This window comes from Triticum urartu, chromosome 4A, assembly GCF_056163025.1.
Source record: "Triticum urartu cultivar PI428250 chromosome 4A, HENAU_Tu73, whole genome shotgun sequence".
Lineage (NCBI taxonomy): Eukaryota > Viridiplantae > Streptophyta > Magnoliopsida > Poales > Poaceae > Triticum > Triticum urartu.
The window spans coordinates 23,480,938-23,498,065 of NC_141876.1; the positions used below are offsets into that span (position 1 = coordinate 23,480,938).

At 45.2% G+C, this 17,128-nt stretch overlaps 1 protein-coding gene across 2 annotated transcripts; it reads left to right on the plus strand.

Moving 5' to 3' along the window:
• Positions 1–9,025: 9,025 nt before the first annotated feature.
• Positions 9,026–17,111, plus strand: LOC125550342 (oxysterol-binding protein-related protein 1C). Of its 2 annotated transcripts, none has more exons than XR_015600171.1 (10): positions 9,026–9,721; positions 9,815–10,180; positions 10,942–11,041; positions 11,783–12,222; positions 12,835–12,990; positions 13,357–13,524; positions 13,611–13,751; positions 15,098–15,348; positions 15,453–15,566; positions 16,573–16,731. XR_015600171.1 is itself a non-coding variant. In XM_048713317.2 (10 exons), exons 1-10 carry the CDS (start codon positions 9,179–9,181, stop codon positions 16,741–16,743), a joined length of 2,430 nt encoding a protein of 809 aa, XP_048569274.2. In that variant the 5' UTR covers positions 9,030–9,178; the 3' UTR covers positions 16,744–17,111. The 2 variants fall into 2 exon arrangements, 1 of the variants encoding a protein (XP_048569274.2); XM_048713317.2 differs by having other exon boundaries at positions 9,030–9,721; positions 15,118–15,348; positions 16,573–17,111.
• Positions 17,112–17,128: the final 17 nt, after the last annotated feature.

Below are 17,128 nucleotides of genomic sequence, written 5' to 3' on the forward strand. Positions count from 1 at the left end.
GCTTCAACTTGGCAATGCTAGCAAAACAGTGTGGGGGGCTTATTGAGAATTATGGATCCTTGTGTGATCGCGTCCTTACAACAAGATACTACCCTACGGGAGACATTCTCAACTGTGAACTTAAAAAAGGATCCTCTTACATATGGCCAAGTATTTGGGCGGGTGTCTAGACTTTCAGAAAGGGGTGCATCCGGAGAGTGGGAGACGGTGCAAAGATAAATATAACGAATGACTACTGGATACTGTACGATGCTTCAAGGAAAATCATCACTGTCCGGGGAAACCAAGTGCTAACCCGGGTATGTGACTTAATAGACCCAATTTCTGGAGAGTGGGATGAGTAGTTGATCCGTGGGAACTTCTATCACATTGATGCCGAGCGCATCTTGCAGATCCCTTTATTTCATGCGGAGACAGAAGATTTTGTAGTGTGGCAATTAACAAAGAACGGGGTTTTATTGGTTCGGTCTGCGTATTATAAACAATGGGAGGCAACTTTTGATGAGAATGATCTGGGCCTAATACATTACTCCACAGTGCAACACCCAATTTGGCGCAGGTTATGGAGTCTAAATATGCTAGCACAATGCTATCCCATGCTCCAGTGTTCTAACAAATTGTCATATAGGGAGTATATTTCAATGCCCAATCTGCCAAGATGGTGCGAAGGATATATCTCATGTCCTATTCCAGTGTGCACGACCAGGGGCCGTTTCGGAAGCACTCGGACTCAGCGCAAAGATTCAGTTTGCTGGTGTAACAGACCGAGCTGGCGCGGCTGTTGTCGGTTTATTATTGTGTGATGAAGCTTATCAGAAGGCGTACACTGGCTAGGTTGAGCTATCGGAGATGATAACCACAACATGCTGGTACCTGTGGTGGCAACGGAGAGAATTCGTAAAAAGGGAAGAGGTGCAAACGCCGGAGAGGACAACACCTGCGATCTTGGCGCTTGCCCTCAACTACGCTCGTGTTGTAGGGAAAGGTCCAACGGTTGCTAAATTAAACAAGTGGCCATCTATCTTAGGAGGGCATCTAGTTCTGAATGTGGACGCATCCTATTTTGCTGGTACAAATTTAGCTGCCTGCGGGGCAGTTATCAAGGATCATAAAGGCCATTTCATCACAGCTGGAACAACAAGACTTGAACACACCAATGATGTTGTCACGGCAGAGGCAGCGGCATTGTTTGAAGGTTTAAAATTAGCCCTAAGTGTGGGGTGCGCTAAGTTGATGGTAAAGATGGATAACAGTGCCGTGGTGGGTGCAATAAAGCTAAATGAAGGCCATTCAATGGTCGCAGCGCCTGTGTTAGATGATTGTCGAAATATCTTAAGTGATTTTGGGAAGATACTATTGATCATTGCTTTAGAGAGTAAATGTAGTAGCTCACGAGCTGGCAAAGTGGGGGTGTGCAAATGATCCATGTGTTTGGGCGAATGCACCTTCTAGTTTCCTTGAAATTCCTAGCGGATGATGTAACCGTCATTTGAGTTAATAAAGTATACCTTCCCGTCAAAAAAAACTTGAGCGTAAAACGTGGCACGTGGATGGAGTCCCCATCGTCGAGGACCGTTTGATGAAACATCATGATTCGTGCATGCACAAAAGTGATTTTCTAGGAAATCTTGTTGTACAGTAGTTCGTTGGGAAAAACTATTTACAGGTCGACGTTGGTGGTGGCCCCCGACAATCTCGTGTTTCACAAGAGAGTACACAGCACCTATTGCAACCGCTCTCAGATGGAGTAGTAGTGGATCTATCAGCTCATTCACTAGTGCGGCCTACTGCTCCGATTGTGGATCTCTAGCTAGCGTTGCTGGCCTGGTCGGGAAGCTACGTGGCAGGGCAGAAACGCCAAAGTATCTCGCGTTGCTGGAAACGCCAAGCATGGCTGGCGTTGGTGCCCATGCATGAAACGCCATGGGTGTTGGCGTTGCAAGTAGCTTGCTCATTTTTCCATTTACTTATGAAATGGAGTAACGCTAGCTAGTTCGGCGTTTTTAAATAGAAAAAAAACGTCACGGTTTGTGGCGTTACTAAAAGGATCAGATCATAAAATAGTTTTGTGTGAAGTTTATTTTATGCGAAAGTTTTTTAAAAGGGTCAAAGTAGTGAAAAAGGCCGTTGTCGAACCGCACAGTGCAAGTACCAAACCGGGCCCTATCCTATATACGCATGCAGGGAGAACTGACACGCTCACTCACTGCATCACTCATGCGTGCAGATGCACTACAGTACTGTGGGCGATAGAGTATATGTGCCGCACATCGCATCAGATCAGAGCGATGAGGGCAGACCCTACGCAGTACGTACGCACGACCAGCCAGCCAGCGGTCAAGCTCAAGCAATGGATCGTGCCGATCGCGCGCGCTGTCTGCCCAACAGAGCTGAGCTGGGGACGGACCGAACCAGCACGAGACAACAACAAGGCCCAGCGGCCGGTCGCGACCCATCTCGATTTCTTTAATCGTCACCAGCGACCTCCACCCGCTCCCATGCATCTCGTCGCCACCATCACGCTACTCTAGTTTGGACGTACGTACAGTGCGCGCAATGTAGATAGATTGATAGATAGGGCGACGGGCCTACCTCTACCAGTACTCGGGGATTGTACCTACCGCCTGCCCCAGGGTCAGGGGAGATCGGCCGGCGGCAGGGACGGGCGCGCGCATGTGATTATGTGACGGGGAGCTGTCACGGGGTACAGGGGGGCCGGACATTCCCGCGCTCCCGGCTGGCTGTGGGCATGGAGCGCGACGGCAGGCCGGCCCCGGTCGCGCCAAAAGCGCGCGCCCTGCCCGCGGTGACCGCGCCCTTTTCGCTGTGCGGCCGTGCGCGGGCAACAGCACCGCCTGCGTCGCCACGCCGTGAGTGGCCCGCTCGACTCGATCGGGTGAATTTTTCAAAATTATAAAGCAAGAGAGCATCTGCCGATCTGACCGCTGGGTGCCCTGTGATCGATCGATCGATCGAGTAAACAAATGTCCGACGACGAGCGCCATCTGCTCCAGTCCGGCACATGCTTCCGGTCGCCGCTGATGATCATCGAGGGAAAGCCGATGCTCACTGTTCACCGACCAAACCCCTACACCTTGGTACGTACTCAGTACTAGTAAATTATTCCTAGAGGAACCTTCGACCGAGTTAACTTTTGCCCGGGGTGTGTTGATGTTCAGTTGTTCACTACTACTAGTACGATATGACGTTTGACGTTACACTGCACCTCCGCGCATAAAATTGAAGTACTCTAGACAAGTTTTTGGTTGCTCCCCAGCCCGTCATCTCTCTTCTCTTCTAGACGTACGTGCCTCGCAAGTTGCAAGTCACTTTCATGGCGAGGGAGGGAACCCAGTTCCATTCCTGGACCGTCAAAAATAACATCACGCGAGAGAGGAAGATGCCTTGCGGAGAGCATCTCCCCCCGATCGAAGATGCATCCATCGGACGCGGATACTTGCCGGGCTCCACCCGCTGCAATGTGCGTGCGTATTAGCTAGCCAGCTGGTCCAGCCATACCTAATCGATCGACTCCCCACCTGTACTGTACTGTGCTGCTTCCAACTTCATGGAAATTTACACCCTGACTGCTAGGAGGGCCCCGCAGAACAGACTCTGTCTACTGTGACCAAGGCCGCTATTTTCGTCGAGTTCTGCTAGTCATTCTCCCCACAGATTTAAGATCATTCCGTTTCTTGGGCCCAATTACTACTAAATTCAAAACTGTTAGCGAACCAACCTGTGGTTGAGATGGTTAGGTGGACAGTGGTATCCCCAATCCATCAGGGTTTCCGTCGACGACGAGGCGCCTACGGTGGCTTCGTAAATCTCAAGATGATATGCCGGCTCAGTCTCTCGGAGGTGCTCATAGAGGTAGGGTGTGCGTGTGTGCATTTATAGGGGTGAATGCATACGCGTGTATATGAGCGCTTGTGTCTGTACTGATGCTAAAAAAAATTTCGAAACTGAACGCGTTGACAACAAATGCTAGTGCAGTCCTTGCGAACCACCCTCCGGGGTCTCAATATATATGTTCCTTTTTCATTCTATTTCTATATATATGTAGATCGCGTGCTTTTCTGGTGGTTCCTTTTCCCGCCTTTCCCTTTGCTTAGCAAGGTCCAGTTCCTTCTCGCAAGCCAAAGAAGACCGTCAGGACTTGTCCGCGTGGAACGTACGTAGCGCACACAGGACCATGTGCAAATATGATTATCTCGAAACCTCACGTTTCGTCATTTTTAGTTAGCAGGAATATAAACAAGACTTGACATAAGATGCAGCTTTTGTTTGTCTGCACACCTTGTTAACCTCGTGACTTCCGCTGTAAGAATCGAATCCGGGACTTGGTTTGGCGAAAAGCTTTGCTCAAGAGTCTGTGTTGCTAGTCGTATCGCTTTGGTTTGTGATTGCACGGCCTACGTGGAGGTGCAGTCAATCAACTATAATAATAAAAAGTATGAAAAAAAAGACGCACCATGAAAAAGAACGAAGGGTAATCAGCGGCACGCGGTTAGTAATAAATACACCGAACTCGCGCAGAAGCGCTCCATCTGAAAAGTTTTTCGCGGCATCGACCTTGTTTTTTCTCTTTATGTTTTGTTAGGAAATTGCTACTGGTAAGGTCATCTCCACCGCGCGACCTCAAACGGACGTCCGGTTTGGCCGAATTTTGTACCTTTGGGGCGGCGATGGGTTCGCCCGTGTCTGGTCTTGTCCGTTGGGTCGTGCGTGCGCCCATCGCACGGCCGCACCCCAAATCACGTTCGCGTTGGACATGATTTAAAAAAATAGGAAAACGTAAATAAAATGACTAAAAAAATTAAATAAGCGCAGTTTTATAAACATAAAACTTAGTTAGGGTCGCCACGGCCACAAAACGGCTCAGTTTCACGTCTAACTTGACATAATTAAACATAAAAAAGAAAATAAAAAACGGTCGCCGCCAGCGCGCTCCTGCCCGTGCCCGTCGATGCCGTCGCCGTCGCCGTCTTCAGTGCCCGCCGGCGTCGTCGTCGTCGCTGACGAGGTCCACGTAGGGCGGCGGCGTCCAGAGGTGGGCCGACGGCGCGTGGTAGACGGGGCGGGTTGGACGGCAGGAGGTGCCTGCACGACCTCCTCCCGTGGCGACGCCTCCCGCTCCGGTGACCGCGACCGATCCATGGGTTCCCCATTTAAGAAGGACGGCGATCTTCCACTGGGCCGATGACAGGTGGGGGCAGCCACCCGTGCACATTGATGTTGGCGAGCGGGAGGTAGATGGCCGCCCCGTCACGCGACCAGACGCGGACGAGCGACACGTCCGTTCGGTGTCCGCGGCGACCCAAACCCGACGCAAAGATGCGCTTGAAATGGGTCGGCCCGGACACAAAATGGATCAGATAGGTCCGGACCATCGCGCGCTGTGCCGCCTTGTTTGTTCGTTTTATTCCAAACAGACAGGCCCAGATAGGATGGGGTGGCGTGGTGAAGTTGGCCTAACATCTGGTGACAGGGGCAGCGGTGGGTGCGGGGGGCGCCCGATTGGCAGCAGCAAAAGCGGCACGATGGTGGGGTGGGAACCTTCGCCGTCTGGCACATTCGGCTTTGGCGCGCGAGACCGACGGGTGGTCCGTCGCGGGAGACGGAGACGGCTTTGCGGCAGCACGGGGTGCACGCGCCCGCCAGGTGCGGAAGGGGATCGCGGCGCCGGCTTCGCCTTTGCCCCGCGCGCGCGTGGCTTGGGCTCGAGAGGTTCCCAGCTCGGCGGAGGAATCCATGATTATCTTCCGGTGTTGTGGGCGTTCCAACAAAGCGTCGGTCAAAGTTTGTGCGCTGCATTGCATGTAGTATCGCCGGCCCCGGCAGCCGGTGGCCAATTATTGATGCTAGTTTGGTTTGCTGCTAATGCTATACCTCTTGTAAGGCTGTTTGTAATGGGGAGTATCATATACTAGTATCATGCATATGATATTAGTGTATGATACTACCTCCTTAATGCATAGTATCATATATTAGTATCATGTTGTACTCTATTTATTGTCATGCATGACATAAAATAGTATAGCATTTAATATGATACGGTATCATAATATGATACTACATCCTCTCTTTCTTCATTTAATACTATGACACCTCATCAATATTGTCTAGTTAGCATGCATGATACTAGCTATGATACTACCATTACAATCAGCTTAAAAAAGCGGGAAGGCGAACAAATGGCCACGTGGAGGGGAGTTTATTGCAAAAAAAGGACCATTTTGTTCTGGCCATGAGTCGTTTTCACTCGTGTAGGGAGTCAAGTTAGGCGCCACGTGCTGGTCCTTTCCTACTACTAGGAGTACTTCGATCTAACCATTGCAAAATTGTGCTCATCCGATTATTTTTTTTCCAATTACTTTGGTTTGTGGAAAAAAGTAAGGAGGTTGAAAACTAAATGTTCATAATCAAAATGGTGACCGATTCAGTTGGTAAGAAAAGTATACTACTACTACATCCCGTTTTATTGGTCCTTTTCGTTTCTTGTGCTAAAACTTAACCATAGATTTAACTAACAAAATGCTAAGGCTAGTCATAGTAGGGAGTAACTTAGGCCCTGTTTGATTCATAAGTTCTAAGACTTTTTCTAGTCTCAACTAAAAAGTTCCTACTCTCTAAAAAGTATGTCTCTGTTTGTTTTCAGAGACTAAAAAATCCCTAGTCCCTTCCTAAAGGTTACTAAATGACCATGTTGCCCCTAGTATATAAAATAATAACAATCAAACAACACCATGGGTGGCGGGCCAATGGGTGCATGGAAGGGCATTGTTGGAAAAGTCTCAAAAAAGACTCTCCTTGAGAGTCTTCTTCATTTAGTCCCAAATGACTAGTTTAGTCCCTCAAAAGTCCCTCCCGTTTGGTAAAAAAGTCTCTAAGAGGGACTTTTTCTAGTCCCTACACAAAAAAGTCCCTGGAAATAAACACCACCTTAGACTAGTGTCATGCATATGACACTAGTCTAAGTTACTACCTCCATAATGCAAAGTAACATACTAGTACGTAGCATCATAGATGGCTTCATTTATTAACTCGTAGACTTATCTTGTCTTAGAAAGCGTTATGTTACAGTAACATATTATGTTGCCATCTCTCATTAATTACTTGTCACATAAGCAGAATTTTTTTCGAAATGCGTTATGTTACTAGCTAAGTTACTCCCACTATGACTAGCCTAATGTATATCATGAAAAAATATAGCATTGAATTCCTACTTGAACATGGTTTTCAATGATACTATTTTTTGTGACATGCATTAATATTTTTTAATTAAATCCACGGTCAAAATTTGGCACAAAATACTAAGAAGACCAATAAACTAGAACGGAGGTAGTGTTCGTTTAAAATTTTGAAAAATAAAGATGGGTTTGCTAATTCTTCATCTTTGATAAAGACGTTATGTTTGGATCGACAAAGTTCTAAAAATATTGTCGTGTGTTTGGTTATGATCCATGAACTTCAAACTAGTATCAGACATGTTTAGTTTCTCGTCCCTACAAACTTGCCTGGAGGTTGTATCCTCGTTCTCAACACACAAGGGATCAAAACGAAACTCGGACAATATTGCGAATTAAGCATAGTTTAGATGGTTAAGTTCTTGTGGTGGGACCAGTCCAATCGGGTCAAGTCTTAGGCTTGGTACGAGTGATCGCATGCTTTTTGAATTTATTTTAGGTTCTCTGACGCTATTCTTTCAGCGTTATGGCATGCCTGTCAAATACAAGACGTATGTTTGACTTAGTCAATCTAGAAAATTCTTGGAAAACATTTCTAGTGCTCTTTACAGAGGCACACCACCAAACGGTAAGATACCCCTAGAAACAACATTTTTCAACACTCTCTGTTCGAATTGACATGTTCCCAGCATTTAGGTCCGGAATATACTCCCTTCGTTTCTAAATATTTGTCTTTCTATATATTTTAACAAGTGACTATATACGAAATAAAATGAATGAATATACACTCTAAAATATGTCTATATATATCCGTATGTGATAGTCCATTTGAAATCTCTAAAAAAACAAATATTTAGAAACAAAGGGAGTATATACGTTTTTCGTAAGTAGTTTTTTCTCAATTATTAAAAAACAGCCAAACTTCAGCAGTACCCCAAGTGTAAAAATTCCAATGCAACAACCATTCAAAGATCAATATTTCAATACAATAATAATTCAAATATAATCAATTCAAACGTAAAGTATACAAATGAAATAGTTAAATTTAAATTTATAATTTATTCAACCAATAGAGGTTCCACTAGATCACTCGGCGGCTGTGTATAGGATCCTCGATTGCTCAACTGCTCAAGAACAATGGCCCGTGTAACCGGTAGCGATAACGGAATTAACGCTCAGATGACACATAAGCAAAACAGCTCTTGTAGAGATCAACGTGGCTCCTTCACAATCTATCGGTAGAAAATCAGGGATGAAATCAATCCACATGCATGATATGAATTCCAAAGCAGCGTTTGGAGTCTACAATTTGTCGCGGTAAAAAGCAGAAAGTTAAACCCTGCATCAGCACCTGAATAGAACCTCATTATCGTCTCACCGCTAGCCAATGGGTTGCCATCCGTCGATGTCATTCCTAACCACTGTTTCCGGACTTCTCCATCCTCTAATAAGTTGCATATAAACCAAAAAAATGAAGCAGAACACATTTGGTTTTGGATAAATCAACGGACTCATCAAAAGCCAAAAGGAAAAAAAAAACACCTGACACGTGTCACCAGTCGAGTCCTCCATGGCAGGACGACCCGAGGTCGCGAGGAGTCGGTCACGAGCTCCCTCCTCCCTCCCTCGCCCCGCCCGCCCGTCGTCCCCTTTCCCGGCGAGTCGTGACAAGCGAAAAAGGAGAAAGAAGAAGGAAGAGAAGCGCCCAAGTACGGTACCCACCCACCCTACCCAACCGCCGAGCAGGCGGCCAGCCAGCCAGCCAGCCAGCCAGCAGTTTATTACCCCACTCCTCCCCCTCCTCCTCCTCCGGCATTTAAACCTCTTCACCCACCTCCGCCCTCCCACCCCCAATAAACTGCGCGGCGCGGCGCAGGAATTTTATAAACCACGGGGATTAATTAAACCTAGCACGCGCACGCACGCGCCCGCCTCGGCCTCCCTCCCCGCCGGCCAGCGCGGCAGGCGGCGCCCCCGCCGCCCGCCGCATGCACCCATTCTGCTGCGTGCCCCCCGTGCCCGTCTCCCCCGCCGCGGCTGCGGCGGCGGCGTCGTCCGCGACCCCCGCGGTGGCGGGCCTCCCTCCCGCGATGCCGCCGCCGCCGCCGCCCCCGCTCCAGCCCGCCCGCTGCTGCAGCAGCAGCAGCAGCTCGGCAGCGCGGGCGCGCGTGGCGGGCGTCGGCGTTGGGGGCGGCCCCTCCTCGCCGCCTGACGGGGTGAGGCTGAACGAGATCGTTGGCGGCGGCATCTCCGGGGTCCTCTACAAGTGGGTCAACTACGGCCGCGGGTGGCGGCCCCGCTGGTTCGCGCTCAGCGACGGCGTGCTCTCCTACTACAAGATCCACGGGCCCGACCGCATCGACCTCTCCCGCGACACCGACCGCGGCGCCAAGGTCATCGGCGAGGACTCGCTCCGCCGCCTCGCGCGCCCCTCCTCCACCCCCACCCCCTCCTCCGCCTCCGCCCCCCACTCCAACGGCCACGGCCACCACCAGACGCCCCGCAAGCCCCTCGGCGAAATCCACCTCAAGGTCAGTCGCCCGCTCGATGCTTCGATTCGCTCCTCTGATCCGCAGATCCATTTCCCTCTGTCTCTGACGCTGAAACGGGTGGTTGACGTGCAGGTGTCGACCGTCAGAGAGAGCAGATCGGACGACAGGAGGTTCTCCATCTTCTCGGGGACCAAGAGGCTGCACCTGCGGGCCGAGACGAGGGAGGACAGGGCCGCGTGGCTCGAGGCGCTGCGTGCCACCAAGGAGATGTTCCCGAGGATGTCCACCAGCGAGATGGTCGGGCCGGGGGACACTGCGGCGGCCGCGGCGGTCTCCACCGAGCGCCTGAAGAAGCGCCTGCAGCAGGAAGGGGTCAGCGATGCTGCCATTGCTGACAGCGAGAGGATCGTGCGGGAGGAGTTCGAGGCGCTGCACAAGCAGCTTGTGCTTCTCAAGCAGAAGCAGGCGCTACTCCTTGACACGCTCCGCCACCTAGAGGTATTCATATCTATCTGACCCTGCTTCGAACAGAACTTGATCGTGCATGGGAGTAGGAAATTTTGGTGTCCACTGCATGGTGTGATATTGTGCCATTCTCTACATGGTTTAATTAATGAAGAAACAAGTACAGAGCTACTGACGTACATTGACGCACGGAGGAATTTTGCCGTTCTGCGTACACGATTGACATGAGTGTACATCGAGACCGATTTTGAATACTAGCTGTCACCATGGGTCGTGCTGTACTTACATTTCTTTGAGCTTTCTGCCACTGTTGTTTTATTGAGTTAGTACTTGCATTTCTTTGAAATCTTCTGCCACTGCTGTTTTATTGAGTTTGTCAGATGCTGCAGTCTGTTTAATAGATCTGTATCAGGTGGAAACCTAAATTGAGTGTTAAGTTCATGGAAGGTGGGAACTATGTGCTGAGGTTTTGGTAAATTGCGAAGAAACCTGATTATCTATTGTCCTCCTTTGTTTGTGTTACATGTAAAACATTTTAGCCATTTGGCAGATCAGACATTCTAAGCTTTCTTCCCCTTGACACTCTTCCAGCGCATCAATTTGTAATCCATTTCTTCCCCTTTGTAATTTTAGATATGTCAATGAATTTCATATCATCGATGTTCTCATCATACATTGTTCCTGATTGCAATTTTATCTATTCTGATGTTTCCTAATTAATTTTAGATCTATTCAAAATTTATAGTATGATGTTCTCATTTGGCAATGTATTCTGTTTTGTTGCCTTTCTGTAGACAGAAAAGGTCGATTTGGAGAATACCCTCGTTGATGAGAGCCAAAGACAGTCGAAAGAGTATGGATCTGCTTCCAGACCAAGGAATGAGAAGCTTAGTGGTATGACAAATTTAGTTAGTGTAAATCTTACTGCTACACATGCTATTGATATACGTGCGTTCTGAACTATCTTCTGATAATTTGTTGGTAAAATTATCGGCCATTATGATTCATCCCTGCTTTTATGAAGGAAATTTTTGACTTACGCTGGTGAATAACTCCACACACATATACCATCTAAAATAGCTGTAACTCTAGAATGTCAGACAAAACTGTGGTGGTTTGGTTCAATATGAGCATTGCTGATTGGTTAGCCGAAGTGTAAGCAAACTATATACATGCATGAGCGGATGGACATCATATTTACTAGGGCTGTCTTTGGTTCACGGGATAGCTTTGAGTGGCTATGGGTATCCCAAATGGTTAGAGATAGCCATCTATGCTTTTGGTTCGAGGGACGAGGGGTGGATAGGTTGACCATTCAATCAGCATGGACCGTTTGATAACTGTTTGATACTTGATAACCACTTTTTTAGTTGTAAATTAGTAACTTGTAATTCCGTTAGCAACAGTTTTGGAAATCAGTCTAGATCTTCTCCCTCTCTCCCTTTCCATTCATGATTTCTTCATTTGCTGTTCTTAGATACCAACTTTCCGAGGTCTTGAATGCACATATTGGTTTTCTCTTTTATGGAGTCCTCGGTGTTCCTTGCAAACTCTCTTTGGATTATATCATGAATGTCGATTCAATATTTGATTTACTTTTGTCGACAACTTAAATTACCATTCCTCTTTTTTCAGAAGGAAGTGGTAGCGAGTCTGATGATTACAATGAACCACAAGATCCTGCTGAAGAGGAGACTGACGATGAAGAGAACATATATTTTGATACAACTGATTTCCTTTCATCTAGTTCTTTTAAAAGCAGTGGATCTGATTTCCAAAGATCTGAAGCTGGTTCAGATGATGAGGACGACTACCCGATGGATGGAATTGATCCTTCTATGAAGTCTGTTGGAATTAATTATCCGTATGTGAGAAGGCGTAAGAAGCTACCAGATCCTGTTGAGAAAGAGAAGGGTGTTAGTTTGTGGTCAATGATCAAGGACAACATAGGAAAGGATCTTACCAAAGTCTGTCTGCCTGTTTACTTCAATGAACCTCTTTCATCATTACAAAAATGTTTCGAGGATCTTGAGTATTCCTACCTTATTGATCGTGCATATGAATGGGGCAAAAGGGTATGTCTTCTTCCTCATTATTCTCAGCATGTGACGGGTAGTGCGTGACTTTCCCTTTCATACTACTCCCTCCGTTCCAAAATAGATGACCCAACTTTGTACTAAAGTTAGTACAAAGCTGAGTCATCTATTTTTGAACGGAGGGAGTAGAACTTAAGTAGTTTAACCTGAAACATAAGTAGCTTAGAGGTGGTTTTGTTCGATTTTGCATCGTGTCCTCTACTCCTCTTCAGGTTGTTCTTGTTATCTCCTGCTTTGCAGTTGTAGTATATATCCAATCTTAGTTTTGGTTTGTACCAAAGAGGATATCAATGTACTTATGTGATTACTCCTGTTTGTGTCCTACATATTACACCTTTATGCAATGTCTTCCGTTTTACTCTAAACTCATTCGAGTGCATTCTAAATCCGCCTCTAACACTTCTTGGTGTCATTATGTTTAACCTGTTCTCTACCATTTTGTTTCTTTGCAAAGATGTCAGAACTTTTCTGTGTGCATGTTATCTGTAGTAGTGGCAATAACTAACTTGTGATTGGACATGTTTATTTGCTTATTTCTATCATGAGATGAACCACATTTATGCATCTTACATCTCTATGTTGAATACTCAGGGGGATAGTCTGATGAGGATTCTAAGCGTTGCAGCATTTGCTGTTTCTGGTTATGCCTCTACGGATGGAAGGAGTTGTAAGCCCTTCAACCCTCTTCTTGGGGAGACCTATGAAGCAGATTATCCAGATAAAGGTCTTCGTTTTTTCTCAGAAAAGGTATGTTTATGAACCTTTAGAAATCCAGTAATATGAAGAACAGGTTCTTACTGTTGGTTAGCATAGTCCACTGTTCATTCTCCTAACTTATTTCTTACATTCTGATAGTGAGTTTATGTAACGTAACACCTTAAACTTCTCCATGAACTAGTTTGAATACTGCTTTCAGAACAGCCCGCTGCAATACTGCTGCAGTGCCCCATGTAGTCCTTACTTCGGATTTTCTACTCTGTACCTGTTGAATCATCAAATAGCCTTTCTTTTGTAGACTAACAGATATTTGAGGCCACTACAGATTTTCTTGAAGTTTAGTTTATTTGCTTCTGCATGTTGGTTTATATAAAAATATTCAATACCACTTGCCAGGTTAGTCATCATCCAATGGTTGTTGCATGCCACTGTGAGGGAAATGGCTGGAGGTTTTGGGCAGATAGCAACCTAAAGAGCAAGTTCTGGGGTCGCTCCATTCAACTTGATCCTGTTGGTGTGTTAACACTGGAGTTTGATGATGGTGAAGTTTTCCAGTGGAGCAAGGTATTATTACCTAGTTATCAAGAAATGGTTAACTCTGTGAAATGATTGACTCTGTGAAATGATTAACTGAAAATATGCTATCACAGGTGACCACTTCCATTTACAATCTCATATTGGGTAAACTGTACTGTGATCACTATGGTACTATGCGCATTCAAGGTAATCGCGAATATTCATGTAAGCTGAAGTTCAAGGAGCAGTCAATTATTGATCGCAACCCTCATCAGGTATTTAATAAATTGCCTGTATACTAGATGTATTTTGTATTCTTGTTCTTCTGATTTCTCCTTTTATTTCCTAACTTTGCAGTTTGTTTGTCACTAAGATGATGCTTTTCCATGCATATTAGTTAAAGCAAGTGATGCATCTGTGCCTTTTGGCAAGACATATTTTTAGCAGTTTATATATATTCATTTGAAAGCATAATGGGTTCACCTTTTAACAATGTGTATCGATTTCCTTTGAAAAATAGTTGGTGTTTAATGTGATGTTTCTCAAAGTTTTGGCACCCAGGAATTTTAGAATCTAACTTGAAAATGATACAAGTCTTGAGCCTTATGCTATTATTTTGAAAAAAAGGCAATATTGCGCACAAATAAAATAAATAGTATTTTGGCTCAGAAATCAACTACTGAATTCGAAGGACCATTTTGACCCTATAGTGCTCGGAAATCAACTATTGAATTCAAAGGACCATTTTGGCCCTATAGTGCTCTGAATAGTTTGATCATATTCCAACTTCAGCCTTTTGGGCAGTGAAGCCTCATACAGAGGGTGGGCTTTTATCTAGAAATAGGCTGAAATGTTACTTGTACCACCTGAATAAAACAGTGAGAATTGGAAGCATAAAGCTCATTGACTCCCAATCCAGAAATGTTCCATCCTACCAGCCAAATGTAGACACTTCATTTCCCCTTGCCATTTCCATCCTTAATTTGACCTGCCAAACACCAACTGAAGGAAGAATACTCCCGCAGAACTGCTGTTAGCTTTGTTGAGCTGTGGAGCCTCAGAGGTGTGACTTATATCAAGGATACAGAAGCGCATTACCATCCATTGATCATTTGGTTGTTTGTTTTTCCTTGTTCGTAATTTAATCTGTCAGAATTTTTTTTCCATCTATTTAAGATGGCATCCCTGAAATAGGGGAGGTTGTGTCCATGGTTCAAGCATGAATGAACTTCTAGAAGTAACCTAAAGTCTGTCTATATTTCTCCCCCAGTACCCCCCTCCTCACGAAGCCTTCAATGTTTGATTACTTTCCTCATGTAGGTATTTGCTTTCGTTGAACTATTGTTCTGTTGCTTCAGAACAAGGTTCATCGGCTGAACAATATGTTTTCTGACTAAACAATGCACACACATCCATCAGGTGGAGAATTAATAATGTTAACATGACAAATTAATTGCTTCAGCCAAAAAAGAACTCTTATCACACGGCTTTTTAGAAGACCAGTTATAGGTCGTCTTGAATTTCTTTATTCATTCTCCAGACTATGTATATTTTCTCTCTTTATTTGTTTGAGTACCTTAACTTTCCGATAGTGCAAACATCTTAGTCTAACTTAGCATAGTTGCACTGGTGTATGTGCAGGTCCAAGGTGTTATTCAGGACCGAAGTGGTCGAACTGTTGCTACACTCTTTGGTAAATGGGATGAAAGTATGCACTACGTGATGGGTGACTGCTTTGGAAAAGGCAAAGGATCTGAGAATTTTTCAGAGGCCCATTTGTTGTGGAAAAGGAGTAAACCACCAAAGTTTCCCACTCGATACAATTTCACTAGCTTTGCGATCACATTAAATGAACTTACCCCTGGATTGAAGGTGAGGGTGTTAGCTTCGCAGCAAGCTTCACTTTAACATCGTACTGATTTATGTGTGGACTCACACTAATGATCGATTATTGAATAAACCCAACCTATATGCAGGAAAAACTTCCACCAACAGACTCAAGATTGCGACCGGACCAGAGGTGCCTAGAGAATGGTGAATATGAAAGAGCAAATGCTGAGAAGTTGAGGCTTGAGCAGAGACAACGGCAGGTTAGTCAACCTAACCCTTCGCATCCCTTATGATCATTAACTCATGCCTTGCTTACATTTGATTTATCTCGAACAAACTTTTGGATTGGCTGCATTACATACCACCTTTGGTCGATTCACATGCTTGTAAGCACAATACAATATCTACTATAATGAACCATGGCCTTATGTGTCACATGCTTGTAACCGCAATACAATATCTATTAAAATGAACCATGGCCTGGCGTTGCGAGGTCTGAATGAGATTACCAGTATGCTGGATTCATATGGCTGTGAATATAAACTTACATACAGTTACCTAGTGGGATCGAAATAAACCTATACGTCATGTTGTGCACAGAACTCTGGGCTGTTAGGTCCTGGTTGGGTTTTGCCCACCTGTTTCATACTCTACAATAAATTCAAAGTATTCCCTTGGCAACAGCAGGCCAGATGCTGGTTCACTTATGCTACCATGAATTGAAAAAGTTTGGTTTACTCACTCCAGTATTTTTTATTCCCTCTATCAAAATATAAGATGTTTTTTGACACTATCATAGTGTCTTATATTTTGATACGGAGGGAGTATTTAATAAGTTTGTTCTGTATTCAATAATTCTGTAGTGAACCTTTTTTTTTGAGTGGAACAATTGTATTCTGATGCACCACATTGGACTCCATTCTGATGTGCCAACTATCTGTAAAATGAGCATCACAGGCTTACAGCTGTTTATGTGTTGTATTCTTGGTGAAGAAAAATCAGAAGACATGAACTAAGCACAAACAACCGTAGTATAACGTGACTTGATAAGTTTGATTTATTCACTTCAATAATTTTGTTTTTAATATGCTCAGTTTGATCATTCAATAATTTGGAGTGGTATAACTCCGATACACCATACTGGACTTCTACAGATTTGAAATAACAATCACCTCGACTCATTTGGATTATTCATATGATAATAAGCTTGAAAAGCTCTTCATGAATCATGATAGAGACATGATATGGTACCCAACTGTACTGCAGGCACGAAAGATGCAGGAGAGTGGGTGGAAACCCCGGTGGTTTGCGAAGGATAAAGGTAGCGACACATATCGCTACCTTGGTGGTTACTGGGAATCCAGAGAAAAGAGCAGCTGGGAAGGCTGCCCAGACATTTTCGGACAACTCCCAAACGATCTAATGATAACTGACTAGGCTCATGTAGGTTACAGGTCTTCTGGTTCTCTGTTTTTCTTCTTGTTTTTGGATCCGTTGGTTCCATGTTTAGTAGATTATACTAGAGCAATTAAATGCCTTTCCGCCTGTAAGCAAAGGCTGCCCTTCAGATACATTGTTTTAACGTACATAATAAGAGTGTCGTTTGTCCAAAAGGTCACTCTGAATCAAATGTTTTCTTGTGGGGATTTCACTCGCACAAGTTCAGAGTGGTGTTATATAGGCCATTTGTGTATATTTGAATATGTAACGTGCATTGAAGCGCCAAAGAATATTAAAGCATGCATACTGATGGTGTACCATCTATCTATGGCATCGAGATGCAGTTTCATTTTGCCCCTGAAGCCTATTCCTTGACTTATCA

Coding starts and splice junctions, on each gene's coding strand:
- LOC125550342 (XM_048713317.2), top strand. CDS start 9,179: ATGCACCCATTCTGCTGCGTGCCCCCCGTGCCCGTCTCCCCCGCCGCG. Junction 9,722..9,814: donor TCGGCGAAATCCACCTCAAG/GTCAGTCGCCCG, acceptor GTTGACGTGCAG/GTGTCGACCGTCAGAGAGAG. Junction 15,567..16,572: donor TTGAGCAGAGACAACGGCAG/GTTAGTCAACCT, acceptor ACTGTACTGCAG/GCACGAAAGATGCAGGAGAG.